The sequence below is a fragment of the Myxine glutinosa genome, chromosome 10 (assembly GCF_964187855.1).
Source record: "Myxine glutinosa chromosome 10, kmMyxGlut1.1, whole genome shotgun sequence".
Lineage (NCBI taxonomy): Eukaryota > Metazoa > Chordata > Myxini > Myxiniformes > Myxinidae > Myxine > Myxine glutinosa.
Window position 1 is genome coordinate 32,950,535 of NC_136270.1, and position 18,154 is coordinate 32,968,688.

General features: G+C 43.1%; 1 protein-coding gene across 8 annotated transcripts in view; it reads left to right on the top strand.

Moving 5' to 3' along the window:
* KHDC4 (KH domain containing 4, pre-mRNA splicing factor) overlaps positions 1-18,154 on the top strand; it is a 59,504-nt gene that overhangs the window by 8,581 nt on the left and 32,769 nt on the right. For 7 of the 8 annotated variants that reach the window (XR_013624707.1, XR_013624708.1, XM_068127425.2 and 4 more), the window contains 7 exons: positions 7,690-7,794; positions 7,909-7,985; positions 9,931-9,983; positions 10,093-10,250; positions 12,308-12,519; positions 13,777-13,837; positions 13,941-14,001. Coding sequence is in view for 6 of the 8 variants with exons in the window: in XM_068127425.2 (XP_067983526.2) it covers positions 7,690-7,794; positions 7,909-7,985; positions 9,931-9,983; positions 10,093-10,250; positions 12,308-12,519; positions 13,777-13,837; positions 13,941-14,001 (727 nt within the window). In the remaining 2 variants the exon portion in view is untranslated. The remainder of the gene's footprint in view (positions 1-7,689; positions 7,795-7,908; positions 7,986-9,930; positions 9,984-10,092; positions 10,251-12,307; positions 12,520-13,776; positions 13,838-13,940; positions 14,002-18,154) is intronic. The other variant, XM_068127426.2, reaches the window with a different exon arrangement.

Sequence of the window (18,154 nt, forward strand, 5' to 3'; positions counted from 1 at the left end):
AACCACGGGTCCGATATACTTTTAACTTGCCAGGTATATTGCTGGGGACCCGAGGATGTGCCTTTTCAAGGTTTCATATTAATCGGACAATTACTTACCGAGCTATGTCCAAAAAACGATTCAACCAATCAGAGAGCAGCGAACGATCGCGTGTGCCGAACGTGGAGGACACACTCTGCCTCGGATGGCACATTTGACAGCGTATTCATTTATTTCACGTTTGCAAACTATGTTGGCGTTAAACTATGTTTTAAAACTAATAAAACCGAATTTGCGATTCATTCGCTTTCCTGCGCGTTTGTGCACGCGATGGCGATTTCTTTACCAAACTCCGGAAGCCGTTCGCTTTGGACCAAACCATTTCATGTAAATAGAGGGGGGGGATATAATTTTAGATATAGATATAGTACTGGCAATGCCCTAGTAATTCTTAAATGGAAGAAGTTTGGAACAACCAGGACTCTTCCTAGAGCTGGCCGCCCGGCCAAACAGCAATCGGGGAAGAAGGGCCTTGGTAAGAGAGGTGACCAAGAACCCGATGGTCACTCTGGCTGAGCTCCAGAGATCCTGTGTGGAGATGGGAGAAACTTCCAGAAGGACAACCATCACTGCAACACTCCACCGATCTGGGCTTTATAGTGCAGGCCCATATGTCATAACAATATTGTTTGTGTTTTTTGTTTGTTAAAATTGATTTAGCAATGGATTCTGCTTCAGAATATTATAGAGATGTAAAAAAAATAGGGTTCCATTTTTTCTTTTACGTCTAATAGGTAGTAATTCGAAGAAATCCAAGATGGCCGCCATAAAATTTGGAAAATACACTTTTGTGCATATCTTTGTATCTAGATATCATATAAACATGAATAATATGTCCTTTTATATGTTTTCAGACCCAAGGAAGCCATTTCTGCCATTGTTTTTACAGAAAAATGCAAGGAAAATAAAATAGTGGACATATACCAGCCAAAGTGGGGTCGGCCGGCATGAAATCGGTTAATTAAGTTTCCACCATCTAGTTAAGGTCTGGTTTTGACTGTGTTGACGAAATGTGAATCTGAATAGTAGTATCTATCTTTGCAGGACCGACGACAGTTCAAGAGTGTCTAGAAAATTACACCTACCTTCAAGATGAGTGACTCACCACCCAGGAAGATTGAGAAGTCAGTAGATTTCGGACTTTGTTTTGTATGCCAAATGGCCATAGGGCAAACAGACTATACAACCTTTGTAACGAAACCAAAACTCTCCTCTGTCGAGAAACTGATGGCAGGTGCTGAGGAACAGTACACGTATGGTGAAACAAAGTTTGCATCATTGAATAGACGTTTGCAATATTCCTCTGCTGAAGAATTGCTCGCAAAAGGTCTCCGCTACCATAAAGCTTGTTACAAAGATGTTACCAATAAGATGCACATTGATCGAGCAAAGGCTAGGTTTGAGAAAGGAACAACATCAGGCAGTGCCGCAGAAATCCGACTGAAAAAGAGAGGACGACCAAGTTCTAGTGATCTAGGGGAAAGCACGTCAACATCCAGAAGGTGTTCCCGAGAACAGACATTTGACGCGCTCAGATGTGTCATATGCCAGGAAGACAGAGGAAGTGAACTACACAATGTGTCAACAAAGAACATGGGACTCCAGATCAGAAACATTGGCCAAGAAACAAGTAATGACAATCTGAAAGTGAGACTGAACAGTGTCATAAGTTCGCCTGACCCATTGCAAGCAGTGGCTGAGGACATGAAATATCATTTACCATGTGTAGTTAAGGCCAAACGTGCTATAGTTAAGACGGAAAAACAAACAGAAACAACCAATGTTAACTTTGGTCAGGTGTTATCAGACCTTGAACTCATTGAAATTGTTGAAACTGCGTTGAATGATACTACTGAAAATGCTGTGCTGAATATGAATGAAATTCATGTAACCTATGTCAATTTACTTAAGGAGCACGACTTTCCGGTCTCAGACAACCATAGTTATAAGCCATACCTGAAACAATTGATCCTAGACAACATTGCCGATGTTCATTTCAGCCGGCCCTCAAACAAAACAAAGCCAGAGCAGATTCTTTCCACAAAGCTCAAAGACCACATGATATCAAGCACAATTACAGCAGACAGCATCAAAGACGATTTTAAAGTACTTTTGCGAGCTGCGAAAATATTGAGGAAAGACATCGCATCTTCCCCAGCATGGAAATTTAATGGAACCTTTGCTGATTACAAGCCACCCCCGATGCTCAACATCTTCTGCAAGCATGCAGTCATGGGAACAAGGAAAGTAGGAAATAGCAACAGGGAGGACTCCATTGGTGTGAGTGCATCATTGTTGGCGCAGCACTTTGTCGGTGCTTATAAATCTGACCGACAGGTATCGTACGAACCAAGAAGCGAGGATGGATCATTCAAACAACGATTTGAAACTCCATTGAGTGTGGGCTTAGCTCTCGACATACACAAAAACACACGATCCAAGGCGCTTGTAGAGAAACTTGCACATCTGGACCTCGCCATCTCCTACAAAAAGGTCATGGAGATTGAGACCAGCATTGCCAACTCCGTACTGAAGCAAATGGAGTCCACCGGAGGCATCTGTCTACCACCATGGTTGGTTCAGGACACGTTCGTCTGGTTTGCCATGGACAACATCGATTTTCTAGAGTCAACTCCTTGCGGGATGAATACCCTTCATGGTACAGCAATTGCGATCTACCAGCCTGTATCACCGGAGAAATCACCCATGATACCACCAATTGAACTTGACCGGTCATCAAAAGCTCAAACGATACATGATGCAGTTGGCTGTAAAACGTTGACCTGCAAGAAGCCAGCACCCGAGAAGAGAAAGAGCGACTGCAAGCTGCTCACATCAAAACCCGAGACAGACAAGAACAAGAAAACCGATATGACCTGGATGATTGGATGCCTGAACTTCGAGGAAGAAGGAGAAGTTGACGTCAAACTCACAGCTCCGGGGACGTGGGGAGCCTTCAATTCCTTGCTATCTTCGTCCAGTGAGAAGACCAATGTTGCTCTCGTTCCTCCGTTGATAAGGTCGCCTCCTACAGACTATGATACACTGTACACGGGTCTGATGAGAGCTCACAACATCACAACTCGTGTTATGGGGAGTGAGGCAATCACAGTCATGACTCTCGATTTGCAGCTATACGACCTGGCGATGAAGCTGTGGGTGGAACGCGAGGACATCAGGAAGCAATTCCTCTTCCGACCTGGTGAGCTACATGTTGTGTTTTGGGCCTTAGCTGCATTAGGAAAATACGTGGAAGGGAGTGGAATTGATCAGGCATGGGTCGAGGCTGGACTTTTCTCGCCAACCACAGTGAGCCAAATACTAAATGGGAGGCACTTGTATCGAGCTCTGGAGGCACACATGGTAACACTGATCGCTTTGTACAACCTGTACTTCCAGAGATTCCTGGCAATGGAACCTGAAGAAAGGGCCTATCTGAACGAGTCATCTGTTCGTCTGGGAGAGGCATATCAGAGAGACATCAGCGGGAGCATGGAGCCAGAGAAGAATCTATGCGACATTCTCAAAAAAACATTGGCCATGATGGAGTCCAGAGATATGACCAAAAAACTGGAACAATTTGAGGTCAGCACAAACAAGATACAGCGCTTCATCCTGAACTACATGAAACAGTTTGAGACTATCCTTCTGTTCATTAGAAGTACAAGACAACGTGATCTGCTGCTGCATATGGAGAGCATCGAGTCTCTCACGAAGTACTTCTTCGCTCACGATCATCTAAACTATGCTCGGTTGCTCCCTCTCTACATTTCAACAATGCAGGAGACTGAAAAGCAGCACCCAGAACTGTGGAGGGAATTCATGAAAGGGAACTTCTGTGTGACAAAAGGATTGGCAGGCTTCACATCAATAGCCCCAGACCATGGCATTGAGCAAGAAAACCGTACACTGAATGTGATTGGAGGAATCGTAGGGATAACTCAAAATGAGAAGGCGCTTGACAAGTTCTTCCTCATTGCACCTGAGCTGTCAAAGTCACTGCACGAGTTTGCGGAGGGATATGGTCTTGGTGAAAACCAGAGCAGAAAACAACACCACGAAATCACGGGGGGAAAGCTTTCCCGGGTGATGAGCCATGCCTCCAAGCTTTCTAGGGTGTTCCGTGAACATGGCGATCCATTTATGGAAGAGGAAGTAGACGAGGTCTACAACCTGCTCACCAAAGAAGTCATGAATGAAAAAGTGTCCAGCGACATCTTAGAGCGCGACGAGATCGGACAACAGATGTTCCAGCAATTTGCCACAGATCGTTTAGCTGAGGGAAAACTTTCTGTGTGGGACAAAATGACGAAAAGAAAACTTCGAACATTCAAGAGTTCGAATGCCACAACAGAAGTGAGATCGGGCGACAAGCTGATCAAAGTCAAAGAAGAGCGAGGATTGTTGCAGAGGTTCATCGTTATCTCACGGAGCCGACCAGAGCTCGACCTGAAAGAATGTATTGGCACCTATGAATTTGGCATCGTTCCACGTTCTTTATTTGCATCTGATGGATCCCTCTTGTTGGCATACGACAAGGCAAAAATCCTTCGTCAACTTGAGCATCTGGCTGAGCCTGAAGAGCAGGATGTACATGATCCACCAGGAGAACCTATTTCGACAGAAATCAATGAGCATCAAGACGCGGGAATTGCCGCTTTGAATGATGCAGCAGCACACGCTGGGGAAGAAACTAATGACCCATCAACTGACTATGAAATCTCAAGCCAAAATTTGCAGGAACCCTCTCAGATCAGCCAAAACCCAGACACAACCACAAGATCAGGAGTGATCAATGAAAACGAGACTACTTCTCGCCATAGAGTGATAATCATTGATGGCATGGCTCTTGTTAACGGGATCTCCAAAACAGAACAAATGATTACATGCAGTGACTTTGCTCAATCGTTCATTGAACGCCTCGAAAATATTGCCGTGCATTATGATGACGTGAGGTTGGTATTCGACCGATACATCGATAACTCACTGAAAGACAAAATGCGCCTAAAAAGGACAAAGGGGAAATCAACATACTATCACGTCAGGGATAGTACATTGATCCAGAAGATTTCACTCAAAGATTTCCTTTCCAATGTGAAGACCAAGGCAGAGCTTACAGAGTACTTGGCTGTGAAGTGTCTATCTTACAGCAAGGCTCATCCAAACAAGTTGAAGAAGTTCATGGTGACATCAGGAACTAAGACCACGGGCAACACTGAAGTTCCAGACAGTCTACTCACGCACAGCCAAGAAGAGGCCGATACACTCTTAATTCTGCATGCTCTCACAGTCGACAAAGATGCAGAAGTTATCATTGATTCGCCAGATACCGATATCTTCCTCCTACTGATTCAGAGATTTCACGATCTACCACCTGCTACGAGGTTTCTCACTGGGAAGGGAAAGTTGAGGAGGAGCATTGCAGTCCAACCTATTCATGGCATGCTAGGAGAGAAACGTGCGTCTGCAATACTTGGATTCCACGCATTCACGGGAAGTGACATGTCTGGAAGGTTCGCTGGCAGGAGCAAGGACTGGTGCTTTAAGGTCTTCATGACATGTGACAACAAGATATGGGAGGCTCTGGAGTCTTTGGGACAAACTGATCCGTCACCAGAAGTGTGTTCCCAGCTGGAACGCTTCGTCTGTCTGCTGTACAAGTCTAAAGTTCACACGAAAGTAAACGAGCTTCGCTGGTTCTTATTCTCCAACCGTGCTGCTGAGGGAGAGAGTCTTCCACCTACCACTGGTTCGCTAAAGTTACACGTTCAGCGAGCACATTATATCGCAATGATATGGAGAAAGGCAGCAGAAAGCCATCCGTCCATTCCATCACCTGTCGAGTATGGTTGGCAGTTACTTTCGGATGATGGGGTTTATGCCCCAAGTCGATGCCTGAATCCTCCAGCCCCAGAAGCAATAATGAATCTCGTGAACTGTGGGTGCAAGAAAGGGTGTATGGGAAGATGTAGCTGTCGCAATAACAATATTCCTTGTACTGAAGTTTGTGGGTGTGTGGGTTACAGTTGTAACAACAAAGCAAACATCAATGAACCGCGTGTGATAGATATGGATGAGGATGAATGAGGCATTCGTTTATGTGATCGTTTATGTTCATTCATCGTTTATGTTTAGGTGTGTGTGTATGTGTGTGCGTGTGTGTGTGTGTGTGTGCGTGTGCGTGTGTGTGTATTCAAAATAAATGTTATCAGTGAAGATTGTTTATTGAATCGATTCTAATTGGGAAATTATACGATCCGATTTCACGACGGCCGTCTCCATTTTGGCTGGTATATTGCCCACTATTTTAATTTCCTTGCATTTTTCTGTAAAAACAATGGCAGATATGGCTTCCTTGGGTCTGAAAACATATAAAAGGACATATTATTCATGTTTATATGATATCTAGATACAAAGATATGCACAAAAGTGTATTTTCCAAATTTTATGGCGGCCATCTTGGATTTCTTCGAATTACTACCTATTAGACGTAAAAGAAAAAATGGAACCCTATTTTTTTTACATCTCTATAATATTCTGAAGCAGAATCCATTGCTAAATCAATTTTAACAAACAAAAAACACGAAATTACTAATCGCCCTAGACTATTATGGCAGAGTGGCCAGACGGAAGCCACTCCTCAGTGAAAGACACATGAAAGCCCACAGAATCTTGTTTTTCACAGTCTGAGAGTCCTTTAGGTGCTTTTTTGCAAACTCCAAGCGGGTTTCATGTGTCTCTTATGAAGCGGGCATCTCTTATCTTCCCCCATCCAAAACCTTGATCTTTTCTACCCCCGCTAATTCACCCCAGATACACTTTTTTGAAATTCCAACTTCTTTCCTGGAAGTCCTTGCAGTGTCCATATGTTTTCTACCTCTCCCACCTCTCCCACCTCCCCCCAAGCCCTCTCCCTCCCACAGTTCTCTCGATGTCCTTGCTCTCAAATGTCAAATGTTGTGTTTGTGTCCTTTCCCCTCTCTCCCCATCTTGTCTACTGCTCCCCTTATTTTGTGTTTTGTGTGTCGGTTTGACTTTTTGTGTGATTAAGGTTAGCTCTTTCACGAGCCTCGATCTTGTATTCTTTTAAAATATAAATTATTTTATAAATTTATAATTTTATAATTTATAATTTATACGTAATTATAATTTATAAATAATTTAAAAAGTTAGTTTTTATAAATTCTTATAAAAACCCCCAAAAAATTGCAATTTATTTTCCTCATTGTGGACATGAAAATAGAAACAAAAATAAACAAGAACGGCACTTGGTAGAGCACATACATCCACCAGGTTGAACAGTTTACCTTCCACTGATCGGCCGGATCTGCATCTGGACCTGAACCAACATCTAATCGGCTTGTTCTCGTCACCTCCCCAACTCGTCCACCAAGTTTCACCTGAATCCATCTATAACTTTTTGAGATTTCCTGCTCAGACAAGACAGACGGACACAGACTACTGTCTGCACACGTGGGTGGATTTCAGGAGATGGAATGGAGACCTACCAGGCCTCAAAGTATCGACGTCCGTATTGTATTATAGTTTAGGCTGGGGTTGTGTAAATGGTCTATCCTTGTTTGGACCTTTTGTATAGGATATTCATACTTCGATGTACTTGTAGCAATTTGCAAAAATCTCTTATCAAAGGCAGAGAAGTCGCGCAAGGATGAGTTGATCGTTGCAGAGGTGGAAATAAACGATATTCCCATTGGCTGCCGCAACCTCCTAACCAAGGGGCAAATACAGGATGAGGTTCGTATTGGAAATCCGAAATACACTTTTTGATATCGTTCTTGGTTCTGGTGAATCGTAGCCGTTGAATTTTTTTTTTTTTTTTTTTAATTCCTTTTGTTCGTTTATTTGCAGATAAGCAAGATGAGTGGGGCAGCTGTGTCGACGAGGGGTCGATATATGTCTGCAGAGGAGAAGTGTCTTTCTGCAAAGTATGTATGTTTTATTTCTTACAAGTGTTAAACTTTGTTGACTTGTCTGCCGAATGCGGTATGCAACAATCAGTGATTACTTCTCAAGGTGCTCGACATGACCAAAGCTCACAAGTCAGGACTTTTCTCGAGACTCGACTTCGATGTGGAGTTGTGCAGGTGGAGAAACTGACTCTTCTTCCTCCCCTGACGAATATTAATAGGCTTTAACTCTTGGCTGGAATTGTTCCTCCTGATAGAGCAGCAGAACCGAGCTACTTAAATAGCATAGGAATGAGAGAGGCCCATCGTGGGACACCTGGCCATAAAAGACTGGAATAGTGCCAAAGCCCCCTCACTACCAAGCTTCACAAATCCACACGCGAGGAGGATACGTCAATACAAGTTTGAGCACACATTTAGAAACCATACAAGACGCTGTTAAAATGCAATTGCAGCTCGCCAAATGTCCACAGACTGGAGTGGACCAACCATAGCAAATAGGGCAGTGTTTAATATTCTATGTACTGCAGTCGCCATTGCAATATATTGTAACAGACTCTGTTGGAGAATAATTATCTCGCAAGATGCCGATCAGAGACGGAATTGCACATATGCGGATAATGCACTGCAATGTGGTTGATTTGTTCCATTCAACCATGTAACTATTTCAGCGCGTGCAGTCGGCCGGCTTAACCTGGGAGGAGGGGGGGAGGGAGGTTAGGGTTAGGGGAGGACTAGTTAGGAAGGAGACTGAGATCGCGACTCAAATACACATACACATCAATCATTTGAAAGCAAACAGGTTTGATAATTTTTAACTGTGTGACCAATGGATGGGTGTCCACTCCTTGGGGATGATGTGTTTCTCTAGTCAGAGGAAAGGGAGGGTTCTGTGTTCCTGGCTGAAATAGAGGAGAGCTTTAGTAGTCTCTGCTGTGTCTCGGAAAGAGTTTGCATGCATTCTTGGTGTCGTGGTTGTGCGAGGTATCACATGTGAACAGCCCTGTTGCTAACGCCCTGTGTGTGAGGCTCGGTGGTAACACTTGGAACAGACGGAAGACCTGACCTTGAATATGTAGAATGAATGAATGAATGATCGTTTTAAAGGCCATTTTCCCTGCTAGAGCGTGGGTTAGCCTTGCGGGCCCCATGACAATCATGGTTCCCTGTTTGAGGCAATGTTTTTATGGCCGGATGCCCTTCCTGATGCCAACCCCTAGTCGCCTCTTACGATGCGCAGGGATACGGTGTACCTATTCTAAACCGGGGTACACACCGTGATCATTCATCCCAGCAAGCTACTCAATTTGCCGACCTCGGAAGGATGACAGACAGGCTGAGTCAACCCCCCTGGCGTTAATTCAGCGATCGACCGGGATTCGAACCCAGGATCCTAGGATCCCAAGCCGGCACCCTAACCGCTAAGCCAACACCAGGCACCATGACCTTGAATATGTAGAGTGTGATTTAATGTATGAAAGTACAAAGAGGGTGATTTCAGATAAAACAAGGATGAGAGATGGGAGAAAGAGACACGAGGATGAAGGATGACAGGGATTCAAACTGGACATGCGATTTGAGTCGATGCTAATTATGGTGTACCAACACTTGTGCTAACACTCATTCGTAGTAACCAACTTCAGGTACATACACGAGGGTACAACGCTTAAGGTACATACACGAGGTTATAAGATTGAATTTTATAATTATCACATGTAGATGTGCCTTCTTTCTCGCAAATCCCAGAACCCCCAATACCCCAAGCCTTGTTTCCATTTTCCCCCCACAAATCCTATTGGTGTATGTATCTTGCTTTACAAAATTAGAGGATTATAAAATTTGTGCTTTTGTAATCTATAGTATTGTATTAACACACTTTTATTTTTATTAATTCATTTATTTATTGTCCACTCCATAGCACTTTTATTTTTATTAATTCATTTATTTATTGTCCACTCCATAGTGATCGACCACTTTTCCTGAGCATTCAGGGGAAAATCCAAGAATCTGTTGACAGTAAGTTGTCCGTCACTTTGTAACAGAAGTATGGGATTTTGTTTCTTGGTCTGCTGCTTTGTTTACTGCACCCCTGGCCTCATTTTACAATTTTTGCTTTCTTTTGCAGGAGCTGTGACCCGGATTAAAGAGATGATAGAGAGCACAGTGACCAGCACAGCCGCCTCTCATTTTTCACATTCATCCACAGATCCTGCTGCTTTTATTCCCTCTTCATCATCGACTATGCTGCCACCCTCTCCATCTGTACCATTACTGCAGCCTGGGGTACAAGCTGAGCCTTGTTGAAGCCATTTTGTAGGGAGAACCTTTCCGTTGTATGTTTGATTCTGTGCAATGCTTAAAATGTGTAGGCCTTCACTGTTGAAGGCCTGAGGTATGTTTCCCTAAGATGGCGCCCGTACCACGTGACCGATGACATCATAATTATCATTTGAAAATTTTGCAGGAGGAGGTGTATCTCTGGTGAAATTTTCCTGTCAATCGGACCAACGGTTGCAGAGAAAATCTTATTTATTCTGTGCGGACAAACAAGCAAACACTCAAATGCAATACCCTCTTCTTTTGCGAGGGTAACAAGGGTACTCGTGCGATGCATCGGTGGGAGGCCAGAAACATAATGTGGAAACGGTGAATGCTAAACTGTGAAGCGATAAAATTCACATTCCTGTGCCACCTTCAGTCGACCCTCGGGCATTGACAGCCGGTTTGTGAAGGACTTGGGCAAAACACTTACTGCGGCTGAATGTTTATACACCCATTCAATGGTGAAACTGCAAATGCTGAATCTGCGGATGTCACAGGTGGAAACCCTCACGTCATTTCTTCATTCTGCATTTAATTTCAACACGATCTATGACCTCTATTTTCATTCCAATCGCATATTAATACTATCCCATTGATATAACCCCTGCTCTGCGGGGAAAAATGGCCTCTAAAGGTGGTTCTTCATTGATATAACAAAATACAATGTGACAAACACTCGAGGTCAATGAATATTGACCGATCTGATGTGATAACCAATAGATAGACGAATCTGCTGGTGAGAAAGGGCGGATACAAAACACTTCGTACAAATCAAAAGTCAAAATCGTAATTGTATGGACAAATTTATGAAACTTCCCACCCGCCTTAGGATGGATAAGAGCAGCTTCGTTCAGGTAGAAACTTCAAGTAACGATTGTATTGAGATATCAAACCAGCGAATGTTCGGCATCGTGTTAACTTCCGGGTTGGGAGCAGTTTTGTACGTTTCCAAAGTCAAAATCATAATTGTATTGAGGAATTTATGAAATCTCCCACCTACCTTTGGATACCCGCGATACCTTCGGAACCCCTAGATGTTTCACGGATGGTTTGGCGGGGCTCGGCCCAAAATTGAGAGAGTACTTTCTGGACGGACGGACAGACACTCCTGTTTTATCATTTCCATAATATATTATATTGTGGTGTTCACATTGCATGTAGGACAAGGACATTAATAGATGACTTAAAAGATGAATACGTAATTGTAATTTCAATCTGGAATGTCAGCGTTATGATCTTAATGCGTAGTTCGATGAGAACAATAAACACAACCAACTATAATGTCACTCGGTAGAGCGAATACCTCTGCCGGGGTGAACAATTTAACGTTTTGTATCCCACTGATGGACCAGATATGCATCTGACCTGACCTTTGAAGGGCACTGACCTTTGCTATTTTAAACCCAACATTCTAATCTGTTCAACTTTTCTACAGTCCATTAAAAAAAAAAAAAAAAAACACCTTTAGAGGCCATTTTTCCCCACAAAGTGGGGGTTGGCCTTTTTCGGGGACCGTGGTTGTTGTTGTTTTTCGGTCCCCTTTTTGAAGCAATGTTTTACGGCCGGATGCCCTTCCTGCCGCCAACCCTTTTTGTCGCCTTTTACGACAAACGGGGAATTACCAGTGAACTAGTACTCGATTAGCCGACCTCAGAAGGATGACAGGCTGAGTCAACCCCCCTGGCGTTAATTAAGCAATCGACCGGGATTCGAACCCAGGACTCTAGGATCCTAAGCCGGCACCCTAGCCGCTAGCCCAACACCAGGGTCTTCAGGGCTAGCCCAACTTTTCTACAGTCCATACTTGGACTAAATTTAACAATAAAAAAAAAAATTGAGCTTAAGATGTTTATGATGGTTTGAATTGTAGCATTTTAATTCAAGGTTATTTTGTTGGTTATGAATTGCTCCACACAAATTTGCCCTTTCTCCAACCTCAAATATACTCTACCTGCCAGAAAATCTAGCTTCACCTGTCATTGTGACGAAAGCTCGCTGACTGTCTTTCCCGCTTGCAGATGCACTATGTTCAGGACAAGGTATTTGTAGGTCTGGAACACATGCACCCTTCGTTTGATGTGAAGGCACATGTCGAGGGGCCAGAGTATTCCTACCTGTACCACATTGTCAAGGAGACTGGTGCCAAGGTTCACCTGCGTGGTCGTGGCTCTGGCTTCATGGAACCCTCATCTGGCAGAGAGGCTTTTGAGAGCCTTTACATATACATCAGGTATCTAGTTTTTGTGGCATCTTTATGCTAAAGGAGAATGAGTACAATTTTTTTTTTTTTTCAAATGTCTCCACCCCCAAAGGTGGCCGGAGGCATTGTCTTTGGGTTGTCCGTACGAGCTAAACCTCGTTTTTCTCAGCAACCACATGGCCAATTGAGACGAAACTTTCAGGCTAGGAGTGACACCCATGCAGAATGTTTTTATGATAATTGTGACGGCATAGGTCACGTGGTATGGCAGCCATCTTGGATTAAGCGCAAATAATTAAAAAATATTTCTCAGAAACCACTCGATGGAAAATTTTGAAACTTGGCACATTGTCATGTACTCCCAATGGGGAGGCAGAGGCATGATAATGGTGACATCGTCGGTGAAGTGGTCGACCAGCCAAAAATGTTTTAATCGCATTCCTTATCCTAAAAATCTGAAATTGCATGCACATGACATGACCCGTTTTTTTTTAATATTAAATTTATGACATCATATGTCACATAGTTTGGCAGTCATATTGGATTAAACCTAAAACCTTTAAAAAACATTATAATAAAACAAAACACCAAATCCATCGACTTGAAACTTTACGTGTCATTGACTAGGCATGGCGATTAAAAGATGACCACGAAAACGTCATTGGCCACATGGTGTGGCAGCCATATTGGATTGAAGGAAAATATTGAAGAATTATATCGCTGAAACCACTATTGATGTGAAATTTTACAAATATCTAACACCACTGTTGCATACAGTTTGAAAATGATGACATCGTAGGTCATGTGGTTTGGCAGCCATCTTGGATAGAAAAACGAACCTTATCCGATCAACATGAGCCTTCACAAATGTGATCCCCTACCCATACATATGCAGAGTGTACATTTATTAAGGTCATATATCATGTGGTTTGGCAGCCATATTGGCTTGAATACCGATGTTTAATAAAAATCTCTTCTCTGAAAACGCTTCACCGATCGATGTGAAACCTGTCATGGCTGGTGACATGTGATACTTATAAACAGCTGAAGGGATTTAAATCAAACTTGTTTATTTATAGGACAGTGAACGAGGGCATCTACCCGTTGTGGGACAATCCGGAGGCATATTGGCGACACAGTCGCATTGGTCTATTTTTTTGTTACATCTTTGGTATTTTATTTGTTCCTTTCACTTTGATGATATTTACATGAGGTGCAGGTACACGAGTTAGTTGCTGCTTTAAAATAAAATAAAAGTATTAATGTTTTGCTCTGCCTTCTTCTTAGCCATTCCAGACCAGAGGGCCTGTCAGCAGCAAGGAAACTTTGTGAAAACCTTCTTCTGACGGTGAGACTTCACAAGTTCACTTGCTTTGTCTCCTTTTGTGACTTCATTCTTCACTTCAATTTTTATTCCATATATTTCATTTGACTCGCTCTCTGTTGAACAGGTGCATGCTGAGTATGCTGCTTTCCAAAGCCGCATTGTTACAAGCAGCGCTCCTTTGCCCGGTAGGTACTGCGGGTTAAATTGGTAGCATTGCTTTCTTCAGTCACTTGACGTCTCTTCCTGATAACTCGGGCATTATTTATTCAAGGTGGATGGCAGTGTTGCTTGGAGTGATGGTCCTCTCTTGGCTAAACTCAAGTTTGTGCCAAACCACCTTTCTATTGCTCTTTATTGTATTTCGAGGGATTGCAGCTCGACCTTTCCTTTCAATCCCACATTTGTTTGCAAAAATGTGTCTTAAGTTAATAGGATAAGGTAACATGCTCGTAGAATGTTGATGAAGCATGAAGTGAAGCATCTCCATAAGGAGGATGCAAATATGCATTTGTTCTTTGGAGGGTTAAGAGGATGGATAGTTGTGAGATGCTACCTGTTGATACCGCCCTCCAATATCGATATGTGAAAATTATAGGTTCTTCCTCTCTCTGTGGGGTTGAACTTACTACGTTCACAAACATTGCTGATGCATGTGCAGAGAAATTTATTTTGCCAAGCTTTGTGCTATTGCACTACTTACACTTGCAAGTGTAAGAGAGATAGACCGTGGGCCGAACAAGCAAAATGTGTCTAGTTTTTGACTTTTGTGACCCACCTCTGGTATCTTACTGAAATTTTGCATATATTTAGTTTAAAAATCACATAAAGAATTCATAACTCGTCAGTGCAAAAAGTTGCACATTAATTAGTTATGCTAATTAGCAAAAACTATAGCGCCATCTTGTGGCCATTATTATATAGCTATGTATAACTGAATGGGAATTCTAAATATAAAGTATGTAGTCTATGTACAGATGGGGAAACTCCAGGAGTGTGGGTGATCGAGATCCTTCACCCCCTCACATACACACAGCCGTATAAAATACTAGCTGAGGTACCCGGCTTCGCCCGGGTTGAATAAGAATAATACAAATATATGATGAAAAGAACATGTATATTTTAGAGCAATATCACAGTACATTTCCTACATGACGTTTTGTCAATTTTCAATTTCTCAAAACCTCTTGGGATACAACATTTCTGGTTTTCTTACTTGGTGCCAAGACAAAGATTGCTTGGTTTTCCAACCCTTGAGTAGCCCACGTACAGCTGGCCATGGGAAGTACCCGGCAATGCCGGGCGGGGGAAGGGAGGGGAGGAGGAACGGGGGGGGAGGGGAAAGGGGGGGGAGGGGAGGGGAGAGGAGGGGGGGAGGGGAGAAGAGGGGGGGAGGGGAGAAGAGGGGGGGAGGGGAGAAGAGGGAGGGAGGGGAGGGGAGGAGGGAGGGAGGAGAGGGGAGAAGAGGAGGGAGGGGGAGGAGGAGAGGGGTGGGGGAGGAGCAGGGGGGAGTGGGGGAAGGGGGAGGAGAGGGGGGAGGGAGGGGGAGGGGGGAACGGCTAGCTTGGCAAGCGATAGCAGGCTTTTTAGGTTTACTCTCCATGAAATGGAGAGTAACCTATTATTACTGCTCGAGTTTTTCTTATTATTCTTCCACGCTATTTTGCACCTCCGAAAACTTCATAATTAAGTTTCTCAGCAACCGCTGGACGGATTGACAGGAAATTTTCATCAAATGATCGGCTAGGCTCGTAGAATTTTTAAATGCTAATGATGACGTCATAGGTCACGTGGTATGGGCGCCATCTTGTAAAACACCTTCAACTTTGCCCCTCTGTATCTCCGAAACGGCTCAATGGAAAAATTTGAGGAATGGCTCATTCTAAAGAACTCTGCAATGGGAACAAAAAACATGTGTAGTGAGTATATCAAAAATGCTAACGTTAAGAGGTTAGAATTCGTCAAACACAGTTTTTCTCCCCTGAAAAAGAGATTTTCCCCCCAGATGCTTAGTTAAAAAAAACTCAGAATGCGAAAATTTTCGAAGTCATACGTCACATGGTTCGGCCGCCATCTTGTTTTCCGTGAAAAAACACAAAAAACCCTTTTTCTCCGCAACGGCTGAACGGATCGAGCCCAAACTTGGCATGCGTATTCGGATACCCATGACAAACAAAAAAGTCAGCGAGCACGACGTCATCCGACACGTGGTTTCAGAGTTATGACGTTTTCAAATCACAAACTAGAAATGGAATCGCCTCCATAATTTGTGGAGGTATCGAGTGGAAACTTTACACAAATGTTCCTCATGGGGGGATGTTTAATCGTTACTTGAGACGTTTTTTTAAGTCACATGGTTTGGCCGCAATAAATAATGGAAGTTAAATTTTAAAAAGCTTGTAACTCTTGAACCACTGCATGGATCGACTTGAATTTTTAATGCAATGTAGCTCTCATCGGGTGGAACAAGTGTGCAAAATTTCAAGATGATTGGATGTACGGTCGCGAAGCTAAAGTCTTTATTGTTGAAAGAAGAAGAAACACACCATTTTGTCCTCCCAGGCCACATCTCCCAGTGCTTTTGCCATTTTCAGTTTTAATTTCCTTTAAAAAAACATTTTCTCTGCAATAATAGGGCCGATTGAGATAAAATTTTCACCATAGGAGGGACTCGGTCTGTAGAATATTTTAATGGTAATTATGACGTCGCAGGTCACGTGGTTCGGCCGACATCTTGTTTTTCGTGAAAACACGAAAACCCCTTTTTCTCTGCAACGGCTGAACAGATCGAGGCCAATCTTTGCACGCAGAATCACATGCCCATGACGAACAAAAAAGTCAGCGAGGGCGACGTCATCCGACACATGGTTGCAGAGTTATGACGGTTTAAAGCATGAACCTTTAAAACGTAGCTCCTCCCTCATTTTTGATCCAATCGAGGAGAAACTTCACAGTTCTGTTCAGCATGTCAGTCTACTAAAATGTCATTTTAGAATTTGCGATAGGTCACGTGGTTTGGCAGATATTGTTAATTAAACGATTTTTTTTTTTTAAATGGATATCTCTTGAATCGCTTTATTGATCGACGTGAAACTTCATACTGTAGTAGAAGTCATGAAGAGTAACAAGTGTGCAAAATTTCAAGATGATTGGATGTACGGTCGCGAAGCTATAAGTCTTTATTGTTGAAAGAAGAAGAAACACACCATTTTGTCCTGCCGGGCCACATCTCACAGTGAGTGCTATTGCCATTTTAAGTTTTAATTTCCTTTAAAAAACATTTTCTCTGCAATAATAGGGCCGATTGAGATAAAATTTTCACCATAGGAGGGATTCGGTCTGTAGAATATTTTAATGGTAAATATGACGTCGTAGGTCACGTGGTTCAGCCGCCATATTGTTTTTCGTGAACACACGAAAAACCCTTTTTCTCTGCAACGGCTGAACAGATCGAGGCCAAACTTTGCAAGCAGAATCGCATGCCCATGACGAACAAAAAACGTCAGCGAGGGCGACGTCATCCGACACATGGTTTCAGAGTTATGACGTTTTTAAGCATGAACCTTTAAAACCTAGCTCCTCCCTCATTTTTAATCCAATCGAGGAGAAAATTCACAGATCTGTTCAGCATGTCAGTCTACTAAAATGTCATTTTAGAATTTGCGATAGGTCACGTGGTTTGGCAGATATCGTTAATTAAACGAAAACATTTTTTTTAAAATGGATATCTCTTGAATGGCTTTATTGATCGACGTGAAACTTCATACTGTAGTAGGAGTCATGAAGAGTAACAAGTGTGCAAAATTTCAAGATGATTGGATGTATGGTCCTCGAAGCTATAAGTCTTTATTGTTGAAAGAAGAAGAAACACACCAATTTGTCCCTGCCAGAACGTGCTCACGATAACGCGATCTCCCGCGGTCATTTCAACAACAAATGAAATTCCAATTGCAGAATTATCAATAGGTGAGGCATATTAACAAACGAATGAAACAGATTTGCTCCAATTCTGACTATTTTTAAGTCGATCGCATTTCACTCAAAGTTATGAGCGCCTGAAGAAGAAGAAGAAGCGTTTAGCTTCTCAGATAAAATAAATAATTCTGTCTGCAATTTCAGGTTAATTTTCTTTTTAAAATGGCTTTTTCTGCAATCAGTGCATGGATTGACGTGTGGATGTGGGTGTGGGGGGGGGGGGGGGGTGGGAGGGGTGAGGGGGTGTGTGTGTGTGTGTGTGTGTGTGTGTGTGTGTGTGTGTGTGTGTGTGTGTGTGGGGGGGTGTATGTGTGGTGGAGTGGGTGTTCGTTGTGGGGGGAGGGGTGTGGGGGTGGAGGGATGTGT